This window comes from Acomys russatus, chromosome 25 (genome assembly GCF_903995435.1).
Source record: "Acomys russatus chromosome 25, mAcoRus1.1, whole genome shotgun sequence".
Taxonomy (NCBI): domain Eukaryota; kingdom Metazoa; phylum Chordata; class Mammalia; order Rodentia; family Muridae; genus Acomys; species Acomys russatus.
In genome coordinates this window covers 11964901-11991902 of record NC_067161.1, presented here as the reverse complement: position 1 = coordinate 11991902, position 27002 = coordinate 11964901, and the positions used below count along the sequence as shown (strand labels likewise).

The window sequence follows — 27002 nt, the reverse complement described above, 5'->3', positions numbered from 1 at the left end:
GGTTTTCTGTCTCAGTAATAAAAGCAGGACGTCACAGTTAGTGACAGACGTTGGAGAGTACCATGTCATTGTGAAAGAAGGCTCTGTCTCATCGAAGAGTTTAACTTCACACCTCTGGCCTTTTCTTCGGTCTGAAGTTGTAAAGTATTTTGTCTCTCCAACCTTAAAAATTGAAGAAAGTTATTACTCCTCTTCTACATATGTGAAGGTACTTAAATATAATGAAATCATTTCTTTTTGTCCATGAAATTCCAAATATTAACAAGGAAAGAATGACTAGTAAATGTCTGATTCTCTGGATGTACTCTCTGCCTAAATCAGGGACACTTAGCTGAACTTGTAAATTATGGACCTTGTGAAAAGAGAACACAAACATACGGACTCAGAGGAAACAAAAATCTCAAGGTACCAGGACAGCCAGGTGTGATAGCTGACAACCATCATTCCAGCACTTGGAAGGCTGCGGCAGGATTGCTGTTGAGTTCAAGGCCAGCCTGAGCTACAGAGCAAGAAGAGCCTGTCTCTAAAACACCAAGCTGGATGTGATGATGCAAACTTTTAGTCACAGCACTTGAGAGGAAAAAGCAAGTGGAAATCTTAGAGTTTGAGCCCAGCCTGGCCTATTTAGTGAGTTCCAGGACAGCCAAAGCTACAGAGAAAACCTGTCTCAAAAATACAAGTGCTCCAGGACAAACCTCTTTATGACATAAATGTGAAAGATGTGTCTTCCCATGGTTTACCACAGAGCCTGGCATGGAGTTGCTGTGAAGAAATGCACTCCAACTTCTAAGGCCTCAGCCTCTTGAATATTGATGCTTCCTTTGTCTTCTTCATGGGGTTAAGGTAGTTAGGACCATATGAAGGAAGACACAGGAAAAGGTCTATGACTTGATGTCCAATTCTGCCCACATGCAGGGAAAGTATCAAAGAAGTAAAGGTGGACTCAGAGGGCCTTGTCTCTAACCAGCAGGTTTTTTCACAAGAACACCACAATCAGCTGGGTGTAATAGCACACACCTTTAATCCCAGCACACAAGAGGCAGCAGCAGGTGAACCTCTGTGACTTCAAGGCTAGCCTAGTCTACATAAGTTTTAGGACAGCCAGAGCTACATAGTGAGACCCTGCTCAATGCCCTCCCTGTGAGAGAGAGAGAGAGAGACAGACAGACAGACACAGAGACAGAGACACAGAGACACAGAAAGACAGGCAGAGAAGCACAGTGAGCATCTGTGGTGACCTCAAGGAAAGTCCTCAAGCATAGTTATTCTAAGCTACTGTTGCTGCTGCACTTATAGCCTAGACTGAGGAAAGTTCTGAGGAAAACCGCAAAGGCTCCATGAAAAATGATCTATAAAAGAAGGCCAGAGGATAAGAGAGCCCAGCCATAACGAGGGGAGTAGGTAAAATACTGTCTTTGGGGTTGAGAAGTCAAAAAGGAAGATAAAAGACATGAAAAGGAGTGATATGACATACAAAAGAGGTTATGGGGATGAGGGGAGATATTGTAAGGTTTAATGTGCAAATGACAGCATTAATGGAGGACTTTAAGGAAACAACTAAGGGTTGGCTGAGATGGCCTACGTAGTGATTTTGCCTATATTTCAATATTGTTATATAGGGCATCAAATCCTCTATCCTAAACTGCAATTTTCTGCATGTGCTGTATTTTGTGAAGTTTTATTTTTGAAGGGTGGGGAATGGAGATGCAAGAAGCCACACTCCCACCTTTCAAAGTATACTTTTGAGGTCCATCTTTTTTTTTCTTTTTGCACTGCCTTTGTCTGCTAAACTTCTAAACTCAGAGCTTGTCACAGTTACTGAGACAGATGCTGATGTAACAGAAGCTGTAATTTACTTATGAATTCTATGGACAATGTCCTTCTCTGCCTCTCACCAGCATCTTGCCACAGCAACTCCCACTGCAGCCCAGTAGGTTTTCTCCACCCTCTTCCATCTCTCAGTCCCTTTGAGAACATGTATACACAAGTTATTCCAACTTGTTTAAAGAACATTATGGCAGCTGGGCTCAGTGGTGCACACCTTTAGTCCCAACACTCGGGGACGCAGAGGCAGGAGAATCTCTGAGTTCAAGCTAGCCTGGTCTACAAAGGGAGTCCAAGACAGACAAGGCTACACAGAGAAACCCTGTCTCAAAAAGCAAAACAAACAAACAAACAAAACAAACAAAACAAACAAAAAACCCATTATGGTTGTTCATGCCAATAATTTTTCTTTTCTTTTTGAGACAGGGTTTCTCTGTGCAGCCTTGGCTGTCCTGGACTCATTCTATAGAGCACCAGGTTAAGAACTTACAGAGATCTGCCTGTCTCTGCCTCCACAGATGCTAGGATTACAGGTGTGTACCACTGAGTCCATGTCTGGCTACTTATCCTTTCTTTTTATGTCTTTGTTTAACCCTGTATACAAAGCTTTCACACAGCTAATGGATCATTTATAAGTACAATAGTGCATGCCACAATTAGCAATCAAGTATGACTTTATTTTGCTAGTCATCCAAAGATAAAATGCTAATTTCCTAATTTAACTTACTACCAAAGAGGAAAAATTGCCCCAGCTGGTGTTTACTGAATTCTAAATACAAATCAGGTGACAGAGAATGCCCTGCCAAATTGCAGGGAGCTTTGCTAAGGTTTATATTTCCTGATTTCCTGACTTACCGATCTCACAGCTGCAAGCACATTAATAATCCTCCCATCAAGACTGTGTCCATTTGCAACAATGTCAGCCAATGAGTAATAATCTTGAGATTCTTTAACAGGCAAGTGTATCAAAGAAAGTAACTTGGCATCCACTTCATAAGGGGAACAAACTTTTACCACTGAGTGATTCTCACTGAGCAAAAGTTTATAGCTGCTAAATGAGGAAAACACAAAAAGTCAGCACATTACTGTTAATAACAAAAATGCTTTTATTCACATTCAATGACGCAGCCAGGTGTGGTGGCCCATGCTTGTCATCCCAGCATTTGGGAAGCATATGCAGAAGGACTGACACAGGGTCAAGGCCACTAAGGCATAGGTAGGGCATTTCAGGCCGCTTGAGTTATAACATCAGACCCTGTTGTAAAAAACCAAAAATCATATTCAATTACTTTTTGTTGGAATTTAGACTGTATTAAGAAAGTTATATATACGTATATGACCCCAATTTGGGTTCTGGGAACTGAAAACAAGTCTTCTGAAAGAGCAGCCAATGCCCTTAACCACTGAGCCATCTCTCTAGCCACATATGGAGACCTCGATCTTGCATCATTAACACCACGCTCTAACCACGGTTATTTCTTTTGACGCTGATTGCTTTACCTAAGTGCCCGAGGCCAAGAATTTTGCTTTGCTTGCTTCTGTATTGCTAATATGTGAAGTAGATTCAGAATTCTCAGAGTGTACTGGCCCCGAGGTTCCCCTTTCCCTGCACCCAATCCTCTCACAAGTCTTTGATAAAGCCTCCTTCACAGAGCTCTAGGCCAGTGCCTCCTTCCTGCTTTGACTGAGTTATTCACTGTCTCCTCTGGGACTCATCCTCCACATTACAGTCAAGCTGGTCTTCCTAAGCTGTGGAATAGGATAGTACTTCCAGCTGAAAGACTCTGTGTTCCTACTCATCCTTGAGAAGTGAGTATCAGCTGAGAAGTGCCTCTGTTCCTCCCTCTCCTCGCTGCACTGCATTCCAGCTATGCCAGATTGCTTGGCTATGAAACTGCTATTTTAGGTGAAAAATTGTTGAATGTCAGCAGTTTCCTATTGCTCAACCTAAAAGTTAATTATTCTGAATATTCTGGAAAATGCCAGGAGGTTTCACATTTGTTGAGCCTGCCAAACATGCCCCTCCTACCTCCCATAGATATTTACTAAGAATTATGTGCTTGTCTCTAATCTAAACGTAGGGGGTAAAATACAATACATATATTTAATCTCATGAAGCTCATATACGTGAGAAGGAATTATAAAAACAATCAAATCATCTCAGAATGTGATCTGGATTACAATGCTAAGAGTGGGGAGAAAAGTCCTGGTGAGTGATTGAAAGGGCTTCTATGAATGAGAGGATCAAATAAATTAACATTCAAGATAAGAGACTGATAACCCGAAGAATCAAATATTCAAGTAAGTAGAAGAATGTTCTATGCAGAGGGATTAGCAAACAAAATGGTTCTCAGTGCAGAGTGAGTCCAGGTGTTCATGAAAAGGAAAATTTTCAGTGGCTGCAGAGAGAAAAGTATGAGTAGGGGTCAGAAGAACAAGTGGCTGTCCATGCCACAGCCTGCCATACCTAGCTAGAGCCATTTACAGACCAGCATGGAGGTAGCTGGCACAGAACTGCCTTAGAAGTGACACTTTACCCCAGCTTTACTTGGGAGCATTAATGAGGATAGACTATATGCAATGGATAATTTAGGGTATAAAAGCTCTGGCCCGCTCTGGTATACTCCAGAGCTTTCTCCTGAGTCCCAGCTGCAGCTTATCCCCAACCCCATCTTTGCAGGATTCTCCTAAGAGCCCTCCCTCAATAGGCCACTTGTAAAGAATCACTGCCTCAAGTTCTCCCTCCCAGGAACCTGGCCCTGGCTGTCCCAGAACTCACTTTGTAGACCAGGCTGGCCTCAAATTAGAGATCTGCCTGCCTCTGCCTCCTAGTGCTGGGATTAAAGGCATGAGCCACCATGCCTGGCTTTTTATCATCTCTTGTTTAGAGATTTTAAAAAAATATTTACTTATTATGTATACAGTATGATCAGATCACATTACAGATGGTTGTGACCCACCATGTGGTTTCTGGGAATTGAACTCAGGACCTCTGGAAGAGCAGTCAGTGCTCTTAACCACTGAGCCATCTCTCCAGCCCCAGAGATTTTTAAAAAGATTTATTTTTACTTGTGTGTACGTGTTTTTGTCCACTTTCTGTGGAAGTATATGCCATGCGTGTTTGTGGTGTTCACCAAGGCATCAGCTTCCCTGGAGCTAGAAGGGCAGGCTATTGTGAGGTGCCTACAGTGAATGCTAGAACTGGATGTAGGTCTTCAGCAAGGGCAGCAAGGGCTCTTAATTGCTGAGCGACCTCTCTAGCCCTGCTAATTGTTTGGTTTTATTGTAACTAGAGTCTTTTCTTTTTTTCTTTTTGAGACAGGGTTTCTCTCTGTAGCCTTACCTATCCTGGACTCAATTTGTAGACCAGGCTGGCCTCGAACTCACAGTGATCCACCTGCCTCTGCCTCCCAAGTGCGGGGATTAAAGGCGTGCGCCACCACGCCCAGCCCACTAGAGTCTTTTTTTAAAAAACAAATGTAAGCATTCAGACTCCATATCTGAAGATTCTGCATCCACAAACCCAAATAATCATATATCAAATATTTCAGAAAAACTACATTATAATTAATACAATTAAAAATACAACTACTCACATAGCACCTATACATTAGGTGTTATAGGTAAAGATGATTTCAGATATAGAGGCAGTTGTGTTTATACTGTGTGTAAGGGATTTGGGCACCCATGGATTTTGGTAGCCTAAGGAGACTTTTTTATTTGCTCTTCCACAGATACCAAGAGAAAAGTCACTTTTTGTGATTATAAAAATTATAAATTATGTCATTTATCTTAAAGATAAGTATTCTAAGAGAGAATTCAACTCATCTTTCAAATTGAAATAGAGAAACTTCTAGAAGTTTTCTGATACAAAATTATTAGTATTATCATTCTAGCACAAAGATTGTTGTTTTCTTGGCTGGACAGATATTTACCCAGGAGTTGCGGGGCTGAATTTTTCTTCTCTTTCTGTCTCCTTTCTTTGGATCAGGGGATTTTCAATTATCACTAAACAGAAGATAACATGAACATCACAAAGTCATTGAATATTAATCAGAGCTATGTGTGCACAACAATGACCCTCACATTGCCAGGTTCTATCCTCCATGGGCATCTTTTCATGTCACTGTGAGAAAACAGGTCCTGGAATGCAGTCATCAATTGGTCCCACATAACATTTTCAGGGCTTTGTGTTTAAGTCCCAACAGATGACCTATACTATTATTACTTTATTGATCTTCTTTCATCTAACATTTGATTTGGTTACAACATGACCTTCAATAAAACAAATGTTTACTTGACCTTTACTCCACATCTGATTTCACAAACAATCCTTTATTTATCCTCATAGCCAACAACCTATTTTAATACTAAAATTTCTCTCTACACAGTGGGAGTTCTGGCACTCAGTCAAGGATTATTTATAACTGTACTAGGCCAATGAAGTTTCAAGGTCTTTTGTCTTCATAGGTCACATGTTTGACATTCAATTTAGGAGAGACTCCATCCAGTGGTTAAGTACATAGAGTCGAGCACTGCTTATCTGACATATGTGATGTGCTTGGTACTGCAGCACTGGAGAAGAATGGTTTGACTACCAGTGTCCCGTCTCTCCTCTTTTTCTATCATAAGGGAGAAACGGAACACATGCTCTCTTATTTCTTATCTAAGCTGGAGTTGCCATCTATCAAGTCGTGAAATGTTTTACTTTACACTAGTACTCTTTCCTTAACAGTCACAAAAACAAATGGATGTTATTTCATGAGTGAGACCCAACAAGATCTTACGGGGTTTTGTTTGTTTTCTTGGTTTGGTTTGGTTTTCTTTGTTTGTTGTTGTTGTTTTAAGGAAGCACTTAATTTGGGGCATTTAAAAAAAAAAAAAAGATTTATTTATTTATTTACAGTGCTCTGCCTGCATGTACACCTGCAGGCCAGAAGAGGGCATCAGATCACATTATAGATGGTTGTGAGCCACCATGTGGTTGCTGGGAATTGAACTCAGGACCTCTGGAAGAGCAGGTGGCGCTCTTAACCACTGAGCCATCTCTCCAGCCCTGGTTTGGCTTTTTGGAACAAGGTTTCTCTGTGTAGCCTTGGCTGTCCTAGACTCACTCTACAGACCAGGCTGGCCTTGAACTCACAGAGATCCGCCTGCCTCTGCCTCCCGAGTGCTGGGATTACCAGTGTGTGCCATTATACCCAGCTCAAGATCTTGTCTTAAAGCCACAGTGTAATTAACTATTAGCCCAAATATGTATCTATAGAAAGATATGTGACTATAATAATAACAACGGGGCTGAGGCAAGTTGGAACATGAAATAAACAAAAGATGATAAAATATCTAGTAAGACTATCACTCATGTATTAGGAAACATATGGAAAGTGTGTCTTGCATTATGCTTTCAGCACTGGCTTTTTATGAGAAGAATCAGAATAACTGTATTTTAGTCTGCTATGACTCCACTCAGCCACAAACTTACCACAAGAATAATACTGTAACAGGAATTTTTTTGTTTTGTTTTGTTTTTTGTTGTTGTTTTTCAAGACAGGGTTTCTCTGTGCAGCCTTGGCTGCCCTCCAACTCACAGTGATTTGCCTGCTTTTGCCTCCTGAGTACTGGGATTAAAGGCGTAAGCCACCATGCCCGGCAAACATTTTTTTTAAAAGATTTATTTATTATATATTTAATACTTTGCCCGCATGTGCACCTGCCCACCACAAGAAGGCACCACAACTCATTACAGATGGTTGTGAGCCACCATGTGTTTGCTTGGAACTGAACTCGGGACCTTTGGAAGAGCAGACGGTACTCTTAACCTCTGAGCAATCTCTCCAGCCCAACAGGAACATTTTTTAAGTGCTGCTGGCCTACCATGCCCAGGCCTATGATCTTAGCACGTTGTAGGCTGAGGCAAGAGAACTACCACTAGTTCAAAGTAAGTTACTTACAGTGAGTCTCATGCTGTGTCTGGGTCTGTCTCCCCCATCCCCTCACTGATTTTTTTGAGACATAGTCTCACTAACAGTTGCTGGGTTGAAACTCGATATGTAGACTAGGCTGACATCAAACTAATAGAGAGCCACCTGCCTCTGTCTCCCAAGTGCTGGGATTTAAGATGTTCACCACCATACCCTGAAAACCTTTCTCTTAAAAAACAAACAAGTAGCCGGGTGGTGGCAGTGCACATCTTTAATCCCAGCACTTGGGAGGCAGAGGCAGGTGGATCTCCATGAGTTTGAGACCAGCCTGGACTACAGAGCAAGTTCCAGGACAGCCAGAGCTGTTACACAGAGAAACCCTGTCAAGGAAAACAAAGCAAACAAACAAACAAACAAAAAACCCAAACCAAACAAACAAGCAAAGCAATGATGCCTACTTACCACACTCACCAACCTTAAAGTTCTCAGACAGTGACCGGATGTAATCTTCACTTCCCCAGGAGGACACATTTATAAAATAACTTGGTGAATCACGAATGGTGAAACTGAAAGTGTATCTTTCTGATCCAATATCTGAGGAAAAACCAATGCTTTTATTGCAGATGGATATGACTTTGAACAAGTGATTACTTAAAAAAATAATTATTATCATTAATATGGTAAAATACTTAAACACATGGCAGAAAATGTTATTTCCTATATATACTCCCTGTTTTTCTTAGTTTTGGATTGCGTTTTGTTTGGTTTGGTTTGGTTTGGTTTGGTTTTCCTTTTGTTTTTGCAACAGGGAAGAGCAGGCTGGTCTAGAACTTTTGGTGATCCTCTTGATTACTAGCAACTACATCATTCGCTAATGTACATCCTATACTGTACTATTCTACACTATACCAGTGCAGTGTAGAACACAGCCATGGTAGCTCAGTCTCACTATGGCCCTTTTTTCCTCATAGCTGTGTATTCAAAACAAAGTGACATTCAAACATAACAGTCCAAATACTAGCTAAGATTTCTGTTTTTCAATTATTATATTCACAAAAAAATCTAATTGGGTATCACAGATGAGGTACAACAAGATGAGGACATGCTTTAATCAAAGTCATAACTCACACCTAAGTAATTGTTTCAAAACAATCTGTGTGCAACCAAAGCACCACTAGAGGTCAGCAAGTACACTTTTTCCAGAATGGGATTTTTCTCTGTTGCTTTTGGTAATTTAAAAAGTAATACAAGATGGACTGTAGAGGTGGCTCAGCAGCTAAAAGTTTCTTTTTTGTTGTTTGTTTGTTTGTTTATTTGTTCTTGGTTTTTCAAGACAGGGTTTCTCTGTGCAGCCTTGGCTGTCCTTGACTCGTTTTGTAGACCAGGCTGGCCTCAAACTCACAAAGATCCGTCTGCCTCTGCCTCCTGAGTGCTGGGATTAAAGGCGTGCACCACCACACATGGCACAGGAGCTCAATTCTTAACATCCACATTATGCAGCTCACAATGACCTATAATTCAATCTCCAGGGACTCTGACACCCTAGGTTCAATTCCCAGCACTCACAGGGTGACACAACATCTGTAACTATAACTCCAGCCCCAATGCATACAATGCCATATTCTGGCCTCTGTAGGCACCAAGCAAAAGAAGAAGAGGAGGAGGAGGAAGATAAAGAAGAAGAGGAGGAAGAAGAGGAAGAAAGAAGAAGAGGAGGAGGAGAAAGAAATAGTTTTAGATCACTTAGTGACTAAGGCCAGTAAATCTAGTTCCAAGTTCATACTCTTAGACATTATTGTATGATGGGGATGATATGAAACTACAAATGAATGAATTAGCAAATGTAGTTATTTTGCTAAAGCCTTTAAAATACAGTTGGATGCTGGTCGGTGGTGGCACACACCTTTAATCCTAGCACTCGGGAGGCAGAGGCAGGTGGATCCCTGTGTAGTTTGAGGCCAGCCTGGTCTACAAAGTGAGTCTAGGACAGCCAAGGCCACACAGAGAAACCCTGTCTCAAAAAACCAAAAAATAAAAAATAAAAAAATAAAATACAGTTGGAGAATATTACATTAGATCATTGAGACTATATATATTCTCAAATATATTCTCTGCCTTCATATATACAGTGTTGAATTGAGTATGACCATACATGTAGAAGGCCTGGCCATTGCTCTTAAAATGTTAAACACACTAGAAATCTTAGTTAAATGTATTTTGTGCAGTCATAAGCCACATTTAATGAAAAATTAAGAAAGAGTTAAATAGAACTCAGCTTTTCCTGTCTGGAAAGCCTTTGACATCTGTTTTCCCAATAACTATTCCGATTATTTTCTGAAAAACAAAAAAGTAATAGAAGACCAATATTAAACACAGATGTAAATGGTAAATCTAATTTCATGGACTTGTTATATTTTACTAGCTTTAACAAACATTTTTGACTAGGAAATATTTAAATGCATTTATTCCAGACAACCATCTAACAATCTTCATAAATATTCAGTTCTCCAAGGAATAGTACAAAGTGATGAGACAGTTAACTGCTATAACAAATATAATCATTTACTTAGTATGTTTTCACTTTATTTTCAATCACTAGAGGGAGCTATCAAGCCTTACTGCATTCATCTAAAACACATGTATAATGAAATTTAATTTGTCATAGTCTTCAAAGCTTTTCTTTACACAGGGCTTTCTAACATGAAACTGCTTAGCTTCTTAGTCCAAATAGGTTGGGCAATAATATAGACTGTTAACAAACTTAGATCTCAAAGGTCTAGACCTTAAATCTTAGAGATACTAAAATCTCCTCAAAAGTTATAATGTTCTCTTTGGTGAATGACAAAGAAAAATTAAATATTAAAAATATGCTTTAAGAACTAAAAGTATCAATAAATAAAAAAATAAAGAAATAAAAGTATCCTAGAAAAAGAAACAAATGGACAAATACATTCAACCATCTTTCTGAAAGGAAAAAAAATTAAACTTTAATAAAGAATCCTAGCAACCTTGCAATAATTTGTGACTTTTGTTTGTTTGTTTTCCGAGACAGGGTTTCTCTGTATAGCCTTGGCTGTCCTGGACTCACTTTGTAGACCAGTCTGGCCTCCAACTCACATCAATACGCCTGCCTCTGCCTCCCAAGTGTGTGTGCCTCCTAAAGGCATGTGCCACCACACCCAGCTCTAATTTGTAACTTTTAAAATATAGTCATGAGACTGGAGAGATGCTCATCCATGAAAAGCATGTGCTGCAAGTCTTATAGAAGATATGAGTTCGTTCCCAGCATCCACATGCAGCTGACAGCTGTCGGTAACTCTAGTTCCAGAGGATCTGACCTCCCTCTTCTGGCCTTCCTAGGCACAGTATGAATGTGATGCACAGACATAAAATAAATATAAGTCAAATATACTCAAACTTTAAGATTATCACATTCCAGCTGAACTGTTGGTCATCTTATCACATGTACACACATTGTTATTATTTCTTAAATTCCATATGCACGCACATCTTACTGAATTTTATTAGAGAAATGGAAAACTTAAATAAAACTTTCAATTGGGGCTAGAGAGTTGGCTGAATGGGTAAGAGCACTGGCTATATTTCCAGAGGACCTGGGTTCAAGCCCCATCACCCATACGGAGTCTTACAACCATCTGTTGGCATAATGTTATTGTGCACTGTGTAAAGATTTTCCTTGTATTATCCAAAAGCTGGTTTCTCTGCCCTCAAACCTGGTTGCAATCCAGACATGGAACCATAATGCTTATTCAAAGAATCTCCTGTTTCAAGTTTGTGTAAACATTTATCCCATGATTTGTTAATAAAACTAATCAGCCAATAACTGAGCAGTAGAGAGATAGGGATGTACTTCCATTTCCAGCTAGGGGAAGCATTAAGGGACTCAGCCATGAGGAGCGCTCCAGGAGAGAAGATGAGAAAACAACTGGAGCAGAGAAAGCCATAACATGGAAGTATCTCAGGGATTTTGGGTGGGAGGCAGCTAGATAGCTTAGAGGATAATTTTAGACTGGTATTGCTCAGTTACTATGCATAGAAAAATGTTGAATAAAACTAAAGTCTCTGTCTCCATTATTTGGGGCTAGCTGGCTTAGATAAAAGCTGCCAACTTTAAATTTCATGCTTTAACAATCTGTAACTCCAGTTCCAGAATATCCAATGTCCTCTTTGGCCACTGCAGGCACCAGGCACTCTTGTGTTACACAGACATACATGCAGGCAAGACATTTATACACATAAAAATAAAATTAAAATTTTAATACTTTGTAATTGAAAAGGCAATTACCAAGTAAATTATTTCTAGGAAAACTATAACAATAAGGTTTTTTTACATCATAAATGTTGCATTGCAAAGTATTCATGTTATATTTAAGTTTATTAATTTAAGAAATCTGATTTGAGGGCTGGAGAAATGGCTCAGTAGTTAAGAGCACTGGATGCTCTTCCAGAGGTCCCGAGTTCAATTCCCAGCAACCACATGGTGGCTCACAACCATCTATAATATGATCTGATGCTTTCTTCAGGTGTACATGCAGATAGAGCACTCATACACAAAATAAATAAATAATATTTTAAAAAAGAAATCTGATTTGATTTATTCTGGGTGGTAGTGGTGCAGGCCTTTAAACCCAGCACTTAGGAGGCAAAGGCAGGCTGATCTCTGTGAGTTTGAGGCCATCATGGTCTACAGAGTGAATTATAGAACAGCCAGGGCTACACACACACAAAAAAAAAATCCTGTCTTAAGAAAAAAAAAATCTAGCTGGGTGTGGTAGCACATGCCTTTAAACACAGCACTCAGGTGGCAGAGGCAGGTGGATCACTGTGAGTTCGAGGCCAGCCTGGTCTCCAAAGAGAGTCTAGGACAACCAAGGCTCCAGAGAAACGCTGTCTCAAAAAACAAAAACAAAAACAAAAAAAAATCTGATTTATAAATGCCAGATAAACAGCAGCCTGTTTGGAAGTCAGCTCAAGGCCAGCCTGGTCTACAAAGTGAGTTCAGGATAACCAAGGCTACACAGAGAAACCTTGTGTCAACCCCCCCCCCAAAAAAAGGCTTTTTAGGGCCAGTTTGGTGGTCTACACATAAACAGCTGCTCGGGGATAAAAAAAGGTAAGAGAATATGGTAAATGTTTTACATTAAGTAGTTCATCTCATCAACCCAGATTTTATTTAAATAAGCCTTAGTAGGCTGGGACTCATTACTCCAAAATTTCGAATCAAGTCATGAAACAGCTGGGTGTGGTGGTGTACACCTTTGGTTCCAATACTCTGGAAGCAGAAGCAGGTAGATATCTATGAAGCAGTAAGGTGCACATAGTAAATCCCATGCTGACTAGGAATGCCTGGTGAGATCCTGTCTCCAAAAAAAAAAGTTCAAATAGCATGTTTGCAAGTATTTAAGATACAAATTTTAGCTGGGCACAGCTACACATGCCTGTAATCCCAGCACTCAGGGAGGAAGAGATGGAGCTCTGTGAATTCAAGGCCAGCCTGGTCTACAAAGTGAGTCCAGGATAGCCAAGCATACACAGAGAAACTTGCTCAGAAAAAAAATTGATAATTTTCTTAGAGAATTGCTACTGTTAAGTGAAAATAGTTTAATTTTATAATGGTAAATTTAAGCATTTATTAATTTTCTATTTAATTATTAAAATAATACAAAAGGCATTATTATATTTATTTGCATAGTGTGTATGTATGTGAATAAGTGCCCACATGTATGCCATGGTGCACATGTGTAAGTCAGAGGACAACCTGTGAGGAGTCAGTTATCTCTCTTCACCTTGTGTGTCCTAGGGATCTAACTCAAGTACTCAGGCTTGACATAAGCACATTTGCCCACTGAGCCATCATTTTGAACAATTTCTTGTCATAGCTATAATCTTATATCTGCTACTCTATAAATAAAAAGAAATTTTAATTTGCATTTAGCTGACAAAGACAAAGATTAGTAGTATTTAATTTCTAACAATTATATTAACCCAATGAGTATGTATGTTCTTGTCAATTATACAAGCATGTGTGTCAGTGTCAGTTCTTCATGCCAACTTCTGTGGTGGGAACTCCCACTGTAAGCCCTGTTCCTGAGAGCCTTTCCTAGTAACAGAGAGGCTGGCCTCACCCCCGCAAAGCAGGAGAGTGGCCAGGCCCCACCATACAGAAAAAAAAAATCCCACCAATACTTGAGTTTGGCCCAAGATCAGGCCACATAATCCTTCCAATCCCAAGCCATCCCAGAAGCGCTGACTCCCCTCTCCACAAGAAACCTATATAAACTCTGTCTTCCATTCACTTTCTTGCTGCTTCCTTCTCTCCCCAGCAGATCCCATCATCCTTCTGGGTTTTTCCCTCCCAATGAATCTCTTGTCAGACTTGTTATGAGGTGTGACTTTGTCATATTCCTTGGCTCCTGGCTGCCAGGATATCTTTCCATCTGAGTTGTAATACTTACAAAACGTGTCCAGTCAATCAGTAGTGGTGATATAATGTAATGTCACCACATAAAGTCTCATGAGCAAATACTTGAATATTAGTATAATAGTTACGGAAACCTACCAGATTAGCCATATTTGGATGCAGATCTGAAAGTGCTGTGAAGTTCTTCAATGCAAAAAAGTTTGCCATGCTTTAAATCTGTATTTTAGAAAATATAATTAAATAAAGAGGCACTAGATATTATCTCCTGGAAATTTTCTATAATGGTGAAATGTAACTAATTCAGATTTAACCTGTAGAAAACAGATCCAAGGGCTCATTAGATAACGCACCACACAAGCCTGACAACCTGAGTTAGATTTCTGGGACCATGTAAAAGAAGCCACGTGGTGGTTTACATCTGCAATCTCAACAGTCCTGTGGCAAGATGGGAGCCTGAGACAGGAAACCCCCTAGAAACTTCCAGACTGCTCTGGAGTACTTAGGCAGAAACAAGAGAAATCCTACCTCAACAAGGTGGAAGGAGAACTGATTTTCAAAAATTGTCCTCTGACCTTCATATATAAACCCCACTCCCACGCCGGGCATAGTGGCGCACGCCTTTAATCCCAGCACTAGGGAGGCAGAGGCAGGAGGATCACTGTGAGTTGAGGCCAGCCTGGTCTACAAAGTGAGTCTAGGACAGCCAAGACTACATGGAGAAATCCTGTCTTGAAAAATCAAAAAAGAAAGAACCCAAAGGAGTTCAAGAACAGCCTGACAGCCATAACAAAGACCTGGTCCAAGGTTCCCTGATCTTAAGGCAGCCTTCTGCCTCTGACCCCAAAGCAGCTGGATGGCAGTTAAGAGCGCTTGTTGCTCTTCTAGAGCAGCATGATAAACCCGCTGGGAACTTACAGCCATCTAGAACTCCAGTTGCAGGGGATCCAGCGCCCTCTTTTAGCTTTCACAGGCACCAGACACACAACTGACTCACAGACATATAAGCAGGCAAAACACCCATATTCATAAAGTATTTTTCAAAGTGACTATTTTAATGTAGTGGTGTGAATGGCTCCGATAGGTTCATATATTTGATTGGTTTCCAGTTGTCAAACTGTTTAGGGAGAATAAGGAGGTGTGGTCTTCTTGGAGGAGGTGTGTCTTTAAGGTTTCAAAAGCTCATACTAGGCCTAGTCTCAGTCTCAGTCTGTATCTCTCTCTCTCTCTCTCTCTCTGCCTCCAATTTATGGATCATATGTAAGCTCTCAGATACTGCACTAGCCTCATGCCTGCCTGCTGGGGGTAAAGGTATGCACCATTTAGCTGGGCATGGTGGTGCACACTTGTAATCCCAGTACTTGGGGAGTCAGAGGCAGGTAGACTACTGTGAGTTCAAGGCCAGCCTGTTCTACAAAGGAAGTCCAAAACAGTCAAAGCTATGCAGAGAAACACTGTCTCAAAAAAGAAAGAGCCAGGTGGTGGTGGCATACACCTTAAATCCCAGCACTTGGGAGGTAGAGGCAGGTGGATCTCTGAGTTTGAGGCCAGCCTGGTCTACAAAGCAAGTCCAGGGCAGTCAGTCAGGGCTGTTACACAAAGAAACCCTGTATCAAAAACAATCAGAAAAGAAAGGAAGGAAGGAAGGAAGAAGGAAACCAAAATTCCAGAATTCTCACTATAATCTACATTGCAGGAAGAATAAGAAATTGTGCACAGGGCTGGAGAGATGGCTCAGAGGTTAAGAGCACTGTCTGCTCTTCCAGAGGTCCTGAGTTCAATTCCCAGAAACCACATGGCGGCTCACAGCCATCTATATCCTCTAATGCCCTCTTCTGGCCTGCAGGTGTGCATGTAGATAGAGCATTCATATACATAAAATAAATAAATTAAATTAAAATTTAAAAGAATCCATGAAAGGATGGTGGCACATATGTAATTCCAGCACTCAGGCTCAAGCAGGAACATCAAGAGTTGGAGACTAAGCCCAGCAGTGGTGGTGCAACGCCTTTAACCCCAGCACTTGAGGCAGAGGCAGACAGATCTCTGTGGGTTCAAGGCCAGCATGGTCTACAAAGCAAGTCCAGGACAGTCAGGGCTGTTACACAGAGGAAATCTGCCCAAAAAAAAAAAAAAAAAAAAAGAGTAGGAGACTAAACTGGGAACTGTGGAGCCACCTGTAATCCCAGCACTCAGGGAGGCAGAGGCAGGTGGATCTCTATGAGTTCCAGGCCAGCCTGGTCTACAAAGCCAGTCCCAGACATCCAGGGCTACACAGAGAAGCCTTGTCTTGAAAAACAAACACAAGCTGGGTGGTAGTGATGCACGCCTTTAATATCAGCACTCAGGAAGCAGAGGCAGGTGGATTGCTGTGAGTTCGAGGCCACCCTGGTCTAGAAAGTGAGTCCAGGACAGCCAAGGCTACACAGAGAAACCCTGTCTCGAAAAACCAAAAAGAAGAAGAAGAAGAAGGAGGAGGAGGAAGAGGAGGAGGAGGAGGAGGAGGAGGAGGAGGAGGAGGAAAAGGAGAAGGAGAAGGAGAAGGAGAAAGAGAAGAGCGCAAATGCGTGCACTTGTATGTGCACACACAAAAGGATGTCTAGGGCTGAAGAAATGGCTCAGTGGTCAGGAACACTTGTGCTCTTGCAGATGACATGAGTTCAGTTCCCAACAAGTACAATGCAGTTCATAGCCATCTATAACTCAGGCACCTCAGGGAGGAGCAAGAAAATATAGAGCCAGAAGTGACATCTTAGAAGCACAGCCTCAGGACCCCTGAGCTAAGTCCTTATTGAGGATGGAAGGAAAGAAGGTATGGTGGTGGGCCTCTGCTGGCTTAGGGTAACAGTGAGGGTAATGCCACTGGTGACTCTTATGAGGCTATGCCTCCACAAGAGATCACCTCACTCCCCCGTCTACCCAACGCCAACAGCCACCTTCCAATCTTCCCAGGACTGGCTCCTCTACATTAGTCTTCATTAGGAGCTTTCCTACTACATCCTCTGCGTCTGTCTCCTCATTAGAAGGCTGACTCGTAAGATCAGAGCTGTGCCTTGTCTCTTCCTCTACTGTAACCACAAGGGACTAGGTACTTCAGGGTCTCACACATAGTTGCTACTAAGTATTTATAGACCAAATTAAATCAAGTCCTAAGTAAATCAGTTTGTAATTTGAGGATAATATTATTATAGCTAACTTTTTGATGATTAAGAATTCTAGTTGAATTTATAGCATTTTATAGAAACAAGTGTGGTTTAAAGCTTGCTATTGTAGCTGGGCGGTGGTGGCGCACACCTTTAATCCCAGCACTCAGGAGGCAGAGGCAGGCAGATCACTGTGGGTTCAAGGCCAGCCTGGTCTGCAAAGTGAGTCCAGGACAGCCAAGGCTACACAGAAAAACCCTGTCTTGGGAAAAAAAAGATAAAGAAAAAGCTTGCTATTCTAAGCAAAGGAAGCTTACAGAGAACTTGGAAATTACTTTCCTATGGTTACTGTTTTAGTCTAAAGATTGATGGTATAGTGGCACACGCTATATTTTATATAGGATAATTTCATGGAGAAAACTTCCCTAGCAATCTTTTTATGTATTTATTTATTTATTTAATTTATTTGGAGACAGGATTTCTCTGTGTAGCTTTGGCTGTCCTGGACTCCCTTTGTAGACTAGGCTGGCCTTGAACTCCAATATTCATTTGCCTCCGCCTCCCAAGCGCTGGGATTAAGTGTGTGCCACTATACCATCAATCTTTAGACTAAAACAGTAACCATAGGAAAGTAATTTCCAAGAGTCTGTAAGCTTCCTCTGCTTAGAATAGCAAGCTTTTTCTTTATTTTTTTTTTTCCCAATACAAAGTTTCTCTGTGCAACCACCCTGGTTGTCCTAGACTCGCTTTGTAGACCAGGCTGGCCTCGAACTCACAGAGATCCGCCTGCCTCTGCCTCCCCTAGTGCTGGGATTATAGGTGTGCGCCACCACGCCCAGCGTATCTTTGCAACTTCTTACCACAAATCACAAATCTTATAACAATGTTTTATAAAACTAAGATTTGTTTCTCTTAGTGCAAGAAAATAGCTTCCAAACACCCTTCTAGCCAACACACTGGAAAAAACCTAGTGTGGAGACAGAAGAAAGGGTGAGTAACCTTCTAAGGTAGTTTCATTTTTCTAGCACTGCTTTTTGTTTGTTTGTTTGTTTGTTTGTTTTTTGAGACAGGGTTTCTCTGTGTAGCCTTGGCTGTCCTGGACCCACTCTGTAGACCAAGCTGGCCTTGAACTCACAGAGATCCGCCTGCCTCTGCCTCCTGGGATTAAAGGCCTGTGCCACCACTGCCTGGCTAGTCGTTTTTTTTTTTTAAGTTTTCCAAGACAGGGTTTCCCTGTGTGGCCTTGGCTCTCTTGGACTGGCTTTGTAGACCAGGCTGGCCTCGAACGCACTGCCTCCCAAGTCCTGTCAAGGTGAAGACCGATGGAACCTGACAGTATGGACCGGACCTCGAGGGACATTGGTGGCTTGGGTTACTGACATCCTGGGACCCTGAAAGAAAGAGACCTGACAGGAAGTGTACTGGCTGGGGGGGCCCTGAGTGGAGGGAACAGGAAGGGAAGAACTTAACTAGGGGAGAACTGGCACGGAGCAACCCGGCGGGAGTGGGGGTGGGGCCGACATGAACCAATGAGTTCTGACTAGAAGGGGCCTGACAGGCCAAGACCTGCGCGCTCCGCTGTGAGCCTTCCGAACCTAGGCGCGCGCGCCCTGGCGCGGGTTTCCTCTCAGCTCACGCCGCCGTCCCGCGCCGCCGGACGAATGCCACAGCCCTCCCGAGCTGGCTAGCTGCTCCACGGGCTCCAGCCGGCACCCGCCACACTCGAAGACTTCCCCAAAGCCGGCTGCGCGAATCACGTGCAATCAGCGACCGTTAGCACGAGGCCCCGCCCCGCCGGTTGCTGACCCCGCCTCCGCCTCTCACGGACTCCGCCCCTGCCGCTCGCTGACCCCCGCCCCCGCTTCGCACTGACCCCGCCCCATCCGCTCACTGACTGACCCTCGCCCCTGCCGCTTGCTAACTCCGCCTCCGCCGCGCGCTGACCCCGCCCCGCCGCATGCTAACTCCGCCCCCCGCCCCCCGCCCCCGCCGCTTGCTGACTCCACCCCAGCCGCTCACTGACTGACTCCGCCTCCGCCGCTCGCTGACTCCACCCTCGCTGCTTGCTTACCCCGCCCCCACCGCTTGCTGACTCCGCCCCTGCCTCACTGACTCGGATGACCTTTCCTGGGACTGGAAAACTTCGTTCGTTCGGACTTAGTGCAGGGCAAGCAGGCTTTAGGCACTGAGCGAGAAAAGCCAGTTTCGCTGTCACTCGAAGACAGGAGCGGCGCCCACACACACACAAGTGAAAAGGGAAGTCGCTAAGAAAGCGAGCGAGTAGTTTGCCTCAGTTGTCTGGTTGGGATCTCAGGCTGTCCCAACTGAGCAAACTTCCTAAATGTCTTATAATTGCAAACGTCTCCCTGCAGGCACTAACTTACCTTAAGTGAAATGCTCTCAATTTAAAGCAGAAAGCCAAGCGAAGGAACACGCGGATGTAAAAACCGATAGGGTTGTAGAAGAGGAGATGGCTAAATGCTGGTGTTAAGGAAGTTTCCCTGATGGTACCACGTACTACGTACATCAGGAAATGCACATATAATATTACATAAAAGACTAGTATTTGAAAATACCACAGTATTATACAAAATAGGTTAGGGGGGAGGGGTACATCGAGACAGATTCTCTGGCTGTCCTGGAACTCACTATGTAGACCAGAATGACCTGCCTGCCTTGCTTCCCAAATTGCTGGGATTAAAAGATAAAACAGATAAGACTCCTTATGTTCATCTCACAAACAGTGTATCATTTCACCCCAGTAGCCTATATATGTATATGTACATACGTGTGAAATGTATATAAAAGCTGTTGTGCTTGAAAGTGAGCTTAAGAGAAACTAACCAAAGATTTGTTACATTTTTGTGATTTTTAAGATTATTCGTTCATTTGTTTGTTTGTTTGTTTTGGTTTTTCGAGACAGGGTTTCTCTGTGTAACAACTGCCCTGGTTATCCTGGAACTCATTTGTAGACCAGGCTGGCCTTGAACTCACAGAGCTCCACCTGCATTTGCCTCCTGAGTGCTGGGATTAAAGGCATGAGCCACCAACACCAGGCTTAATTAATTTATTTTTATTTTATGTGCATTGGTGTTTTGTCTGGCAGTATGTCTGTGCAAAGGTGTCAGGTCTCTTGGAACTGGAACTATAGACAATTGTGAGCTGCCATGTGGGTGCTGAGACTTGAACACGGGTCCTAGGGAAGAGTCAGTGCTCTTAACTACTCGCTAGCCCCCCACCTCTTTGAGTTTTAAATGAATATAATATCAAGCATTACAATCCTAGCATTTCAGAGGTAGGAGGATCATGTGCTTCAGGCCAGCCTGGGGTACACAAACAAACAAAAAAATTGGACTACATAGATCCTGTCTCAAACAAACAAAATTACCACCATATAAATCATCTGTCTGGGCAGTGGTGGCACATGCCTTTAATCCCAGCACTCAGGAAGCAGAGGCAGGTGGATTGCTATGAGTTCAAGGCCAGCCTGGTCTACAAAGCGAGTTCAAGACAGTCAAGGCTACACAGAGAAACCCTGTCTTGAAAAACCAAAAAAAAAAAAATTAAGTAGCCATGTGTTACATATATTACAAAAGAAAAAAATACATTTAAATCCAGACATGGTGGCAAGTGCCTTCAATTCCAGGTCTAGGGAGGCAGAGGCAAGCAGATCTCTGAGTTCAAGGCCAATCTGGTCTATATAGCAAGTTCCAGGCCAGCTGGTCTATACAGTGAGACCAGTACAGTGTCTAAGGAAAATAAAATCCAAATTTAAAGCCACCATTAGGGCCGGGCGGTGGTGGCGCACGCCTTTAATCCCAGCACTTGGGAGGTAGAGGCAGGCGGATCGCTGTGAGTTCGAGGCCAGCCTGGTCTACAAAGTGAGTCTAGGACAGCCAAGGCTACACAGAGAGACCCTGTCTCGAAAAACCAAAAAAAAAGAAAGAAAGAAAGAAAAAAAAAAAAAAGGAAAACCACCATTAGGAGCTGGAGAGACGGCTCAGCAGTTGAGAGCACTTGTTGCCCTTGCAGAAGAGGCGGGTTCCATTCCAAGCACACATAAGGTGACTCCCAGTTATCCACATCTCTAGTTCCAGAGAATCCAAAGCCCTCTTCTGACTTCTGTAGACACCAGGCATGCATGTGGTGCACAAAGCACTTATACACATAAAAATTAATAATATAAAAAACACCATTTAAATAAATAAATAAATTTTTAAAAAAATATTTATTTATTTATTATGTATACAGTGCTTTTGTCTACATGTACACCTGCAGGCCACAAGAGGGCATCAGATCATATTATAGATGGCTGTGAGCAACCATGTGGTTTCTGGGAATCGAACTCAGGACCTTTGGAAGAACAGCCAGTGCTCTTAACCTCTGAGCCATCTCTCCAGCCCCAATAAATAAATTTTAAAAAAATAAAAAAGCACCATTAGAGGCAGGCTTCCCATCATCACCAAAATCTAATTTCTATTTTTCATTAAAAAAAAAATTCCAAGCCAGGCGTGGTAGCGCTTGCCTGTAAGTCCAGCACTCAGGAGGCAGAGGCAGGCAGATCACTGTGAGTTTGAGACCAGCCTGGTCTACAAAGCAAGACCAGGACAGCCAAGGCTACACAGAGAAACTCTGTCTTAACAAACAAACAAACAATCCCAAATGAGATTGGAAAGCAGAATGAAGCACTTCTCACCACCTCAAATTTAATAGAAAAAAGAACTTTAGGAAATGTTAGTCTCCTGGGCCAGTGCAATGGCTCAGTGGGTAAAGGTGTTTGCAAGCTCGTCAGCCTGACTTCAGCTCTGGGAGCCCACATGATGGAAGGCAAGCCCTGAATCTCACAAGTTGTTCTCTGACTGCACACGTGCTCTGTGTGTGTATGTGTGTGTTGCCCTGATACGTGTGTGCATATACACAAAATAAATTAAATATGTAAACGTTTCTTTCTGTATCACTTTCTAGTCTCTCTGTCTTTTATTATTCTTTTGTTTTGACTTTGAGACAGGATCTCATGTAGACCAGGCTGGCCTCAAATTCACCAGGTAACCTAGAATGACTCTGAACTTCTTATCCGCCTTCTTCTGCCTACTAAGTGCTGGGATGGTCTGCATGTGTCAACTTCAACAATTTCTTTTCTTTCTTTAATTCTTTTCTTTTCTTTTTGTTTTGTTTTCTTTTTGTTTTTTGGGTTTGTTGTTGTTATTGTTGTTGTTTTTTATTTTTTGAGACAGAGTTTCTCTGTGTAGCCTTGGCTGTCCAGGACTCGCTTTGTGGATCAGGCTGGCCTTGAACTCGCAGCAATCCACCTGCCTCTGCCTCCTCAGTGCTGGGATTACAAGCATGGGCCACCACGCCCAGCCCAAGTCTTTGTTTTTAAAAGGACAAAAAGTTTTGATTTTTCCCACAAAATAAACTGTCATTTTAAGACAATTTTAAAGAAAAAGATTTTTAAAATGTAAAGAAATCTTTATACATTTTAAGGAGTCTCTATGAGGAAATAATACTTCAAATTCTTGCTTGTATTTTGTAGTGTTTTAGAATATTAACTTTTGCTGAAAGCTATAGGAAATTAAGCCAGAGGAATCAGTTTCATCCAGATACAACAGGCTTTTCTTAAGATATGATGTTTCAAAATAAACCGAGAATCCTGACATTGTTTATATTATAAATAAAATTAAGAATATTTTTTTTTCACAAAGAATTGATTTCCTCTATTTGGTTCAGAAATTCTGTGTAATTGTATTGTTCTTAAGAATTGACCTGTCAATATATTTTGGACATACATGAGCAAAAATAGGAACAAGTAAAGCCTAGACCCTGCCACTTACTGTAGAAGTCAAGGGTGAGTGAGCAAAGGTCAGCGCTGAAATAGCTTGTATGTCTGGCTAAAGAAATGGTAGGTGGCTCTGTCATCACCTCCCGAGGGCACAAAAGCTGTCAAACTATCAAGGAGCTTAGCACAGAAGGGAGACAGAATGTGTGTGTGTGTGTGTGTGTGTGTGTGTGTGTGTGTGAGTATATACATGTTCAATAAACTTTATACATACTAATCAGTAGGAAAAGGTGTACAGTTATTTAATGAGTTACAGGACAACCTTATAGTTACAAAATTTTTCTGTTGATCCCATATCTACAATATTCCTCCCAAGGGCTGCAATTATAGTAGCTTTTACTGGCATGACTAGTCTCACTCACCAATCCTCACTCCTTCTAGGGACTAGTCATCTTTAATTTGATTGTAGGTGTGTTGCCACAGATTATATACAAATATTTGTCTGAGAAAGGAAACAATGTAAGCTGTCAGGGAGCTTGCAAGAACTGGATATGGAGATCAAGTTTAGGGGGCAAACTGAAGCAATTTAAGAGCTAAGGAGGAGTGAGCAAAAGGGGAATCTTTTGGGACAGGTTTTTTTTGTTTTTGTTTTTGTTTTTGTTTTTGTTTTTTGTTTTTTGTTTTTGGTTTTTCGAGACAGGGTTTCTCTATGTAGCCTTGGCTGGCCTGGACTCGCTTTGTAGACCAGGCTGGCCTTGAACTCACAGCGATCCGCCTGCCTCTGCTTCTCAAGTGCTGGGATTAAAGGCGTGCCTGGCTCCTGTGCTCTTGAGCCTCTCACAAGATGAGGGCCTCTGTGGTCCCTAGCAGGAGTGGGGGAGAGTCATGGGACCCCCCACCCTACCCCTAAAGCTCAGTCTCTACTTCTGTGCCTCCTCCCAGCTGCCTGCAATTCTGCCACAGCTGCACGTGAGCTTGGGAATGCTGGAGTGAATACAGAATGGAAGATAAAAAGAAGTCGAGACTCCATCTCTGCAGCTTTCAGGAGGTTATTACCCATGCCTGGGTGGGACTTTTCCAGGACACAGCTGTTCTGAAGGTAACCCCTCAGCCACGCTCCTAGAAGCAACCCCGCACCCACACTCCTGTAAGCGACCCCTCACCCACTCTCCTGTAAGCGACCCCTCACCCAATCTCCTGTAAGCAGCCCAACAAACTCTGGCTCACAAAGATGGAATCCTTACTTAGTCTGTTGCTGCTGCCCTATCTCGAGTGAGCATATGCTCATGTCTCTCTAGGAAACATTAACACAACAAATTGCAAATAATTTTGGACCACACAGCACATGACCAAGCTGTGCAAAGACGGCAAGGACACTCACCGTGGGAGTGTGTATGGGAAACCGTGAGCTGGGCAGAATTGCTTTCTACAGCTTGCCGCCTGCCTTGCTAGCCTATGATTTGTTGGATGATCCTAGGAGATCCACTTAGCTTTTCTGGAGCCTTAGAGTGACATGCAAAATGTAGATAAGCAGGGTCATGTGTGTTCTGGAAAAATAAGAAAGCCACATCCTGGTGACAAGAGTACCTAAGTGTCACATGATCCCATACCTGATGACATCTTCCCTAAATTTAGTAGCGATTCTATTACACAAAAGAAGCAGAGAACTGTCACTGAGGACAGACAAGTGTCCCCTGGGAAGAGAGTATCAATCTGTGCTTTTCCATGGCCCGAGTGACATTCTGTGAGAAGTACCCCTAACTCCTGCTCAGGAGACAGTAAAATAAATCTTTGTTTGTTTGTTTGTTTGTTGCATTGATTTTATGACCCTTTTTTTGGAGGTTGGGGAGTCTTGCTGTGTAACACAAGCTGGCCTTGACTTTATGCTTCTCCTCCTTCAGTCTCCTAAGCTCTGAGATGTCAGGTATATGCCAGCATGCCCAGCCCTTTTCTGACACCTTAAATGTCATATGTTTCTCTTTACCTTCCTCTGTTATTGTTTTCTTAGTTGTCTATTAAAACCCAGAAATTGTGGTGTATGAAAGAAAGTTAGCGTTCCCCTTGAAAAGGATGGAAGAGGCCCTTGGGCCTAAAAACACAAATATGGTTAAGGCATTGCCACCTACTTTGTGGCATCTAACCACTGATTTTTAAAATGGATAGAACTAGAAAAAACCATCCTGAGTGAAGTAACCCAAACCCAAAAGACATGTGTGGTATATACTCACGAATAAGTGGATTTTAGCTATAAAGTACAGGATAACCATGCTACAATCCACAGACCCAAAGAAGCTAAGTTACAAGGAGGGCCGAAGGGGGTGCTTGAATCTCACTCAGAAAGGGGAATAAAATAGTCATTGGGGGTGGAGGGATGGAGGGAACAGAGTAGGAGAAGGGGTGGGGAGGGGAATGGGGGGATTAGGAGTAGAGAGGGGGGGTGACAGAGGGCTGGGGGTGAAAAATGGAAATCAGAGGTGGGGAGGCACCTCTGGGATTTGCCAGAGATCTGGGATAGGGGAGGCCCCAGGAAGTCTATGGGGATCACCCTAGCTGATACTCCTCACAGCGGGGGATATGGAGCCTGTAGTGGCCACCTCCTGTACTCCTGTAGCCAGGCAGGACTCCCAGTGGAGGAATAAGGACACCAGCCCCTCCCCCCCCACACACACACAAAACCTTCGACACAAATTGTGTCCTGCCTACAAGATGTGCAGGGACAAAGATGAAGCCAAGAGTGAGGGAATGGCCAAGCAAAGACTGGCCCTGCTTGACACCCATCCCATGGGAGAGAACCAACCCCTGACACTATGTTACTGTGCTGTGCTTTCAGACAGGAGCCTAGCAAATTCTTCTGAAAGTCTTCACTCAGAAGCAGAGATCCACAATCAAACATTAGACAGAGCTCAAGGAATCCCATCGAAGACTTGGGGAAATGACTGAGGGAGCCAAAGGGGTCAAGGTCTCCACAAGAAGACCTACAGAGTCAACTAAAGAAACGGAACCACCAACCAAGGAGCATGCATGGACTGGTCCTAGGCGCCCTGTACATACGTAGCAGATGGCCAGCTTGGTCTTCTTGTGAATCCCCCAACAACTGGAGCCAGGGCCCTCTCTGGTTCTGTTGCCTCCCTTTGGATCTTGTTCCCCTAACCAGGTTGCCTTGTTTGGCATCAGTGGGAGAGGATGCACCTAGCTTTGCAGTGACTTACTGCGCCAGGCTGGGTGGGTACCAGGGAGGACCTCCCTCTTGCCTGAATGGTCAATAGGCCATTAACTGACAGCTTGATAGACATTCCCTTAGGATCACACTCCCATACTCACGGCAGTTTAGCATTTGCCTTCACCTACCTCCAACATGACATGGTACACATGATAAGCAGAATAATTTTTAAACACATTTTACCAAGGACTATTAAGCCTCTCCAGACCCGTGCCAGGCCTCATCATTATAAAACCATAAATCTAAGATGGGTACAGTGGTACACATGTTTGCAATCCCAGCCCTTGGGAGAAGGTGGCAGAAAGATCGGAAGTTCAAGGTCACCATTTGTTACTTTATCCAGCATGAGGCCAGCCAGTGTGGCCTACCTGAGACCCCATGTCAAAAGGAAAAGAAAAAGAGACAAATTCCGCTAGTGAGGCATCTTACAAACCTCCTAGGCAGCATTCCCCAAAACTGTTCAGGCCACCAAAAACAAAGAAAATCTGACTTGGTCACAGACAAGAGAAGCAAGATGACTTATGAAAACTAGAGCCGTGGTGGGGTCCTCGCACAGGGACAGGGCACTAAGGAGGCCTACCTTCGCTATGGACTTCCTTTTGTGACAATCAATATGAAGTTCTTGGGGTTGTTTTTTTTTTTTTTTTAAGATTGTATTTATTTATTGTATATGAGTGCT

The 27002-nt window shown here is 42.8% G+C and overlaps 1 protein-coding gene and 1 non-coding gene across 2 annotated transcripts in view; one reads left to right on the top strand and one right to left on the bottom strand.

Annotated features, from left to right (window-relative positions):
• Meiob (meiosis specific with OB-fold) overlaps nucleotides 1–19057 on the bottom strand; it is a 34064-nt gene extending 15007 nt beyond the window's left edge. Inside the window, exons 1-7 of the mRNA XM_051167745.1 lie at nucleotides 18923–19057; nucleotides 14326–14403; nucleotides 10022–10079; nucleotides 8208–8339; nucleotides 5760–5832; nucleotides 2680–2875; nucleotides 62–162 (exon numbers count right to left, since the gene is read on the bottom strand). Coding sequence (XP_051023702.1) covers nucleotides 62–162; nucleotides 2680–2875; nucleotides 5760–5832; nucleotides 8208–8339; nucleotides 10022–10079; nucleotides 14326–14394 — 629 coding nt within the window. The 5' untranslated portion in view covers nucleotides 14395–14403; nucleotides 18923–19057. The remainder of the gene's footprint in view (nucleotides 1–61; nucleotides 163–2679; nucleotides 2876–5759; nucleotides 5833–8207; nucleotides 8340–10021; nucleotides 10080–14325; nucleotides 14404–18922) is intronic.
• Nucleotides 19058–25134: 6077 nt separating this feature from the next.
• Nucleotides 25135–25255, top strand: LOC127208876 (U6atac minor spliceosomal RNA). The gene has a single exon (XR_007833141.1). It is a non-coding gene; the product is annotated as a U6atac minor spliceosomal RNA (small nuclear RNA).
• Nucleotides 25256–27002: the final 1747 nt, after the last annotated feature.